A 7000-nucleotide genomic window follows, 5' to 3' on the forward strand; every position below is an offset into this window, starting at 1 on the left:
TAAGTGTGGGTTAAGTTAGGGATTGTTAGGGTTGTTTGGAGTGTTTTTATATTAATTAAGGAGTTATTAGAGTGAGTCTCTATATATATGTGGAGGAAACCTAATTGAGATTATTTTGTTATTGGAATTGGCTTTAGTCCTATCTCTTTCTCTCTTATCTCTAGCCATTGGCACCATCTCCCTTCTCCCTTCTTCCTCCGCTTAAGTCTTTGGTCGGCTTCTTCAAACCTCTAACTACCCTCTTCCACAACAACTTCTCCCCTTTCACACCATGAGAGCTATCTAGGATCTAAGTTTCAAAACAGTTGCGGATCGGATTAGACCGGTTCGTAACATTTTATTTATTTATTTTAAATGTATTCCCTTTTAAAATCTCTTATTTCAAACGTATCAAAAAAATAATATTTATATACATATAGCTCAAATACTTGCACGGATACTCATTCGTGTTCACGGGTTTAAGAGAATTTCCAAACATTGAGTCTAATTATTGACTATATGACCATTACGAAGGAGTATGATCCTAATAAATGTAGATGTTGACACCGATTAGAATAAATTAGTTTGATCCATAGATTTAAGTCATAAGATTAGAACAGGTAAGTATGTGTCAATCCTTTTCTTCTCTCTTTCCCCTTTTCATCTTCGGTCTAATCCATCGCTATTCTATGAACTCAATTGGTAATTAAAAATACTCAAAGTGTGCTTATTTTTCAACCTCACAGGCTTCACCAAACCTCAAAGTAGAGTATATCTTTTTTAAGAAGCAAAACATTGCATCAATGCAGCAGGTAGGATAGAGTTGTTATCAGAGAGACAGCGGTTTCAATTAATATAAATTGGTGATTAAGACTTCTAAATATATTTATTATGGAAAGTAGAAATAGATATAGATTGCTAAGTATCCATAAAACATGGCATCTTTCAATCTCAACCACATAGGTGGGTAAATTTTGGTCAAAAACTGTGGCTTAGATACAAAAGACCATAAAGAAAATTTTCTTCCATACCTTATTGAAACCACTCTATGTTTTATTTTTATTTATATATAGCTATTTATTATTCGACTCTATTTTATCTTTAATATCTTAAAAAATCATCTTGAATTGAATATAATATTTAAAAATAAACTAAAAATACATCACATATGACTTAAAAAAAAAAATTTATTCAAAACTATTAATGCATATTTTCAACTTGAGTTAATTTTATTTATCTATACGGTGTGAAAATTAGGATTGGGATGATAAATTAGGGATAATTTCACTTAGATTCGTGAATAATAACTATTTCATGAGATATATGTGGTAAATAAAAAAGTTTAAAAAATGCACGTGAAAACCATGATGGTTCAAGAAATTTTCTATTGTTTTTTTCTAACTCAAAGGCTTGCTTGCTTTGAGACAAGTCTTTGGAGGAAAAGATGGGATTTGGGAAGAAAGAGGAATAGTGATAATAAAATAGAGAGAAGAGGGTAGGGCAACAATTACTATAGATGAGAATAGTCAGAGAAATGTGGCTACAAACAAAGGGGCACAGCTGTTTAGGAAATGGAGATGAAAGGGGTCCCATTTTCCACATGCTCAAACCACTCCCATGGCCCCCCTGATTATATTATTCTCAGAAGCCAATCCATGGAAGCAAACAATCTTTTGGGATAATTTTCTTCTTCAAGACTGGACCACATAATTGGCCCTCAGGGGGTACTGAATCAGATCAATTTTGATATATTTTGTTCACAATTTGTTTCATTTCTTGACTTTAGTTTTTAATTTATTTTTATTTACCTTCCCCACTTTTCATTTGGGTCTAAAGACTTCTTGTCATTTATTGACTGATTCATGGTCACACTTTGACTGAGTAATTGATCCAAGTAAACACTCCAAGGGGTTAATCACATAAAAAAATCAACTAGTGCCAAAAAGAGCACTATTTGTAGCAAAACTTCCATAATTTGTGGAATAGAAGAGCAGTTTAGAACAAGAACAAAATTCAAGATTAAAAATGGTATGTGGTATTTCTACAAATGTGACAAATGAACCAACCATTTTGATTGGGTTAGATAAAAATTCCACCTCTCAAAATGTCCAAGTAGATTGAAGCACTGCACAATAACTTCCCACTTTACAGTCTTCTCTGCTACTTCCCCAGCCCACCCACCCCCAATGCCACTCTATAATCATGGTAAATATTAATAACAATTCCTCCACTTCCTGTACTGCTAACTGAGATAAGCTGGTCATGGAATTTTAGCAGCAAGAGGTCTTCTTCCATTTGAGTTAAAGTAACACAGTCCAAGGAAACACTTTGGTTCTCCAGTCAGAAAAAATCAACAGAACTACCGGCGCCCGTTAGCCCAACTCCTAACACTGTTCTTGTGTTTTACAATAGCATTTCTATTTTGGTGCCCCAACTTCGGTATGTCATGCAGTTCCATCACTTGTATCGTTCGCTGTTTCTTTGCTGCATCAGATGAAATGTGAAGGATCCATAAGAAAAACTACTGCGTTTCAACACGAACTAACTAAAAGACTGCAGATGTGGATTTGTAAGTTGAAAAGGAATACATACCATTTTCTGCTTGCTGGTAACCTTCATGAAGTTTCCTCTTTGCAATCTCTAGCCTAGCTCGATCTGAAGCTTCTACAGAATTCTTTGAATTCTAGAGAAAGTGAAGAAATCACTCAATTAGAATCACAGTCTATTCACGTACTACAGTCATTTCATGCATCAATAGAACACAGATACTTACGTCAGGAGGAGACATCAGAGGCTTTCTTCGGACAGCAGGGAAATCTTGTGGTTGCTTAGGTTTCATCTCACGCTCAGAAGCTGGCTTTAATGGTCTCCCAGGGCCAGATTCAGCATTACCAGGCTTTCTTAGTTTGTTCATGATGCTTTCAGGCTTTGCTAGACTAGCTGAGACTTCTTGTGGATTTGTTTGCCTTGGTGCTGGCTCTTGCCTTCTTATTTGAACTTTCACTTCTGGATTAACCATCTGGCATGAGGGCTGCGGCTTCCGCACTGATTCATGGTTTATTGGCGGCCTTCTTCCATTATTCCTCTGTTTGTCAAACTCCCCAATACTTCTAAAGTCTGCAGAGAAATCAGCAACAGAAATTTGCCATTAATACATGGGGAACTAAGCAAGAAAACAAACAAAAACCAACGAGGAGATTATCAAACACTCACTTCCATCATCATCCATTCCATCGAAGAACTTCAACCACGAGCGACAAGGCAACAAGAAAAAGAAAGCCAGTCAGTTATGTTAATAAGACATTCCCCTGCTTGGAAGAGTGAGTGGACTGAGACACAAGTATATCATATAGACTTATACCTCGGCAAGCTCGATGGTAGTCGTCTGGGTGGCTAATAAGGCTCCCTCATCTAGAGGAGGAGAAGGGAGGCCTTCTTCCTCATCGAGGACAGAAGGATTAACAGATGCAGGAGAATTGTCTGTAAATTGGAAGATCATGATTAGTTATATAAGTGTAAAACATCCAGGAAGATAATGCAGTGCCAAGTTATTTTCTTCTTACCTGCAATGGCAGCTGTAGCATTAACCCACTCATCAACTAAAACCTTCCAACCTCTGCAGCACAGAGCAATTTGAGTAACATTAGTCATCAAAAACATCCAGTGTAGATACAGCTAATAATTACTAAACTTTCTTTCCATTAATATATGGTGGCTCTAGAAAAGACAGGCACAAGTGCATTAATAACTAAAAGTTCATGTTTAATATAGTTGTCGCTACCTACTTAAGATGTAAACTATAGCCTTTTACAACTAAATCTTGCAAACATAGAGGCTATAACGAATGTAACGGTCCTGCGAACAATGAACAAGAGTGCAGCAGAGCCGATAATTTAACAAAGATCATATAAGGCATCGACAACAATACGGTAATGAAATAACTGATTGTCTAATTCCCAGAAAGCAAGGAGCTGATTGTAATCCAGATTAATTGATTCAATGCCAACACGTCCGCAAGAAAAGCAGAAATTTCTTGATATGGATAAACATGATCTAGTTTGCACGCATCGAGGAAACTAATCAAATTTTTGCACTATGACCATAAACTATCGATACAAGGCAATATCAAACTTACTCTATCAGAGTGCGAACAAGGTGGCGAATTTGCTTTGAGTTATGTTTCCGCAGACCATTGACAGCCTTTCCAATTTCAGTTGCCTAACATCCCCAAGAAAGTATGAAGTTAATGACCAGCAAAGAGAAACAATCTACCGATAATGGGAAACGAACAGGTCAAGAGGCCACTCAATCCACACCTTCAATGTTTCCACAGAGAGTTGCATCAACTGCAGCCTCCTCAGTGACTCAAACAAGATTTCATCCGACTGCAATATTAGGAATGCAGTGAGTTAATCAACACCACCAACTCCAGAAAGAAGAACAATTGCAAGTAATTGATCAATTTAACCAAAATTCATGAGAGAAAGTGCCACAAACCTGATCTTGTTTGTTCGTAAAGATCTCTTTTATTCTCAGAACCTCCCCAACCATCTGGCTCTCCTCTTCGATCTCCTCGGTGAGCGCCTCGGCCTCGTCGTAGCTGTAGATGCTAACGACGTGGCGCAAGTCCTCGAACACCTCGTTGCAGCTATCCATCTTGCTCTCCTTCTCCACCTCTCTCTTCACACTCCCATCTCCTTCCTCCGCGACCCGATCGCACCCGAAGCACCGCGGCAGGGCCGCAGTGTAGAGCTTCTCCGCAATCTGATCCCTCCGGCTTCGGAATTCCTGAGGATAATCCGACGCCGCAACGAGGATCGCGTGGTCGATCACCTCGAAGATGTCGGAGCTGGCGCCGCGGAAGAACTTCCTGTAGTAATCCAGCGACCCGGACGAGCCCGCCATGGCGGCGGAGATCGGGCTCCCGGCGGTCACCAAAATCGAATCCTGACGGCGTATTACGGCTCCGCCGGGCGAGGAATCCAAGTGGGTCACGACCGATCCCGGCGGCCGATCGAGGTTCCGATCGGATCGAGACGAGGAACCGAGAAACCGGGTTCACCTTTCTCGCTCAAGACACGACCAAGAAAGGAAACCCAAACAACAACAAATCGGATTTCTTTTCTCTCTTTTCTTGTCCCACCTCCAAATCCAAAACAAGTTATTCGATGTTTCACAGTTCCTGATTAAAGACCTGAAGAACTCCAACCGACCAAGATGAGATTTTTCTCCGTGTTTTTCTCTCGAAAGGCGTGGAAACAAGAAGCTTGAATCCAGGAGAAGGTGAGAGAAGAAGAGGGAAGAAAAAAAAAAAAAAGGCAAACTCTATATCTACTTCTCTCTCTTTCTTTCTTTCTCTCTCTCTCTCAATAATTAAAATTTATCCTTCCTTTCTTTCAATCTGTCTCTCTTTTCTCTCTCACCTTCCTCCTTCCTCCTCTCCTCCCCCAAACACAAGAAAAGGGGGGACGAATACCAGAGACGGATAGGGACGGGTGGCTACTGGCTAATTAGCTCGGATAGCGAATCCAACAACCAACCCCAAACACAAAGTTCCCAAATTCCCACCCTTTTTATTTAACCCCTTATTAAATCCCCTCCCCATTTTTATACTAATACAGGAAACCGTCTCCTTCCCCCTTCCTTTGCACACTCGAATCCAAATACCATTAGGATTCTTACTTACTGTTACAAGATAACGATCATAATTCCAGGATAAAAGGCTAAATTTTAACTTTTGCACGTATACGCATTTTGTTCCAACCTTGTCCAAATACACCTAGGATTATTTTTTTTTTAATTTTCCTTTTCCCACGTAGATCGTCCCAAGAAAATCCTTATAAATAATAAGGGCATTTCAGTCAAACGAATACTGATATTATTTTTATAAAAATTAAGGCCTCAAGGGGAGGTAGATTCTTTTCTCACAAGGAAACGCTTTTCGCCTAACATACTAATTCTTACGTCGCTAGTATCTACGACTTTGCCATGCAGTCGAAGGATCTACCTTTGGATTCTATCATCATTAATATGTTACCATATAAATAATTATTATGGCGTTGTCATAAGAACACCTTTGAGTTAAATTTAACCTAACACTATTTTAGTGACAAGTTAACTTCAGCAGGGTGAATTAACTTAACTGTAAGGTGTTTTGTAACATGTTTTTGAGATATTAAAAGTCAAATGATAAATACATATTAATCATATTCTATAATTTTACTATAAAAAATTTGATAAATTGAACATGATAAAAGAGATAATTTAACTCAAAATTTTATAGGGTGTAAATTTAAGAATAACTAAAATGTAGGGTGTTATTTAAAAATTTCCTTAAAAAAAGAGGGTATGGTAGTTTAATAAATTTCCTAATTTTTCAAAGGGCTCGCGTTAAAGCACGTGGGATGCGTTGTTTGTCTCGTCTTTCACTGCACCGCGTCCGGCGTCTCATCTCCTCATCTCCTCATCTCCCTCTCTCTCTCTCTCTCTCTTAATCTGAGCGTCTTAGAAATGGAGGGTGGAGATGCTTCAGTTAGGGATCGTCCTGAATCGGACGGCTCATGATCTTTTAATGCTAAATATGAGGGTCTTTTTTAAAAAAAGAAAATTTGAATCTCGTTTTAGATTTCTATTTTCAAACCGGGCTGTGAATTTTTACCAGCTCGCCGCGTTGAATGGTCGGTTCGGGGTGGCGTCACCGCCAGTGAGGATTAAGAAACTTAGTCGAACGACTCGGAGTGGAAGCTGGAGCGATGGGATTTGTGAAGCAGTGAAGGTCCTGGGAGCTTTGACCGGAAGCGGTAAGCGGAACGCGGTCAGGCTTCGAGTTTTTCGAAACTACGGAATGGTGGACTAGATCGTGGCCTCAGTCTCGCGCGTCATATCTCGGCTGCTGCTGGGCAAAATTACGAGAATGCCACGCGGTCTTTCTAAAATCTGCAGCGGTTTCTGAATTCTGTCTACGGGACCGGGCGATTTTGCCGAATAAGCGTAAGCTTGTTTTAGTATAGTGATGTCTACA

The 7000-nt window shown here is 39.3% G+C and overlaps 1 protein-coding gene across 1 annotated transcript; it reads right to left on the reverse strand.

Moving 5' to 3' along the window:
* Positions 1-1945: 1945 nt before the first annotated feature.
* LOC140776481 (probable mediator of RNA polymerase II transcription subunit 26b) lies at positions 1946-5524 on the reverse strand. Its single transcript, XM_073120207.1, has 9 exons — positions 4477-5524; positions 4296-4364; positions 4115-4197; positions 3543-3595; positions 3341-3459; positions 3193-3220; positions 2753-3096; positions 2572-2662; positions 1946-2463 (listed from the first exon to the last, which is right to left on the reverse strand). The coding sequence occupies exons 1-9, from the start codon at positions 4882-4884 to the stop codon at positions 2339-2341; spliced, it is 1320 nt and encodes a 439-aa protein (XP_072976308.1). The 5' UTR covers positions 4885-5524; the 3' UTR covers positions 1946-2338.
* Positions 5525-7000: the final 1476 nt, after the last annotated feature.

Source organism: Typha angustifolia, chromosome 14 (assembly GCF_048772165.1).
Source record: "Typha angustifolia cultivar Huaian chromosome 14, ASM4877216v1, whole genome shotgun sequence".
Taxonomy (NCBI): domain Eukaryota; kingdom Viridiplantae; phylum Streptophyta; class Magnoliopsida; order Poales; family Typhaceae; genus Typha; species Typha angustifolia.

Bases quoted from the DNA above. Each gene is read 5' to 3' on its own strand.
- LOC140776481 (XM_073120207.1), bottom strand. From the start codon at position 4,884: ATGGCGGGCTCGTCCGGGTCGCTGGATTACTACAGGAAGTTCTTCCGC. The intron at 4,365-4,476 runs GTTTGTGGCACT...CTAATATTGCAG, and splicing joins TTACGAACAAACAAGATCAG to TCGGATGAAATCTTGTTTGA. The intron at 2,464-2,571 runs GTATGTATTCCT...CATCTGATGCAG, and splicing joins TTACCAGCAAGCAGAAAATG to CAAAGAAACAGCGAACGATA.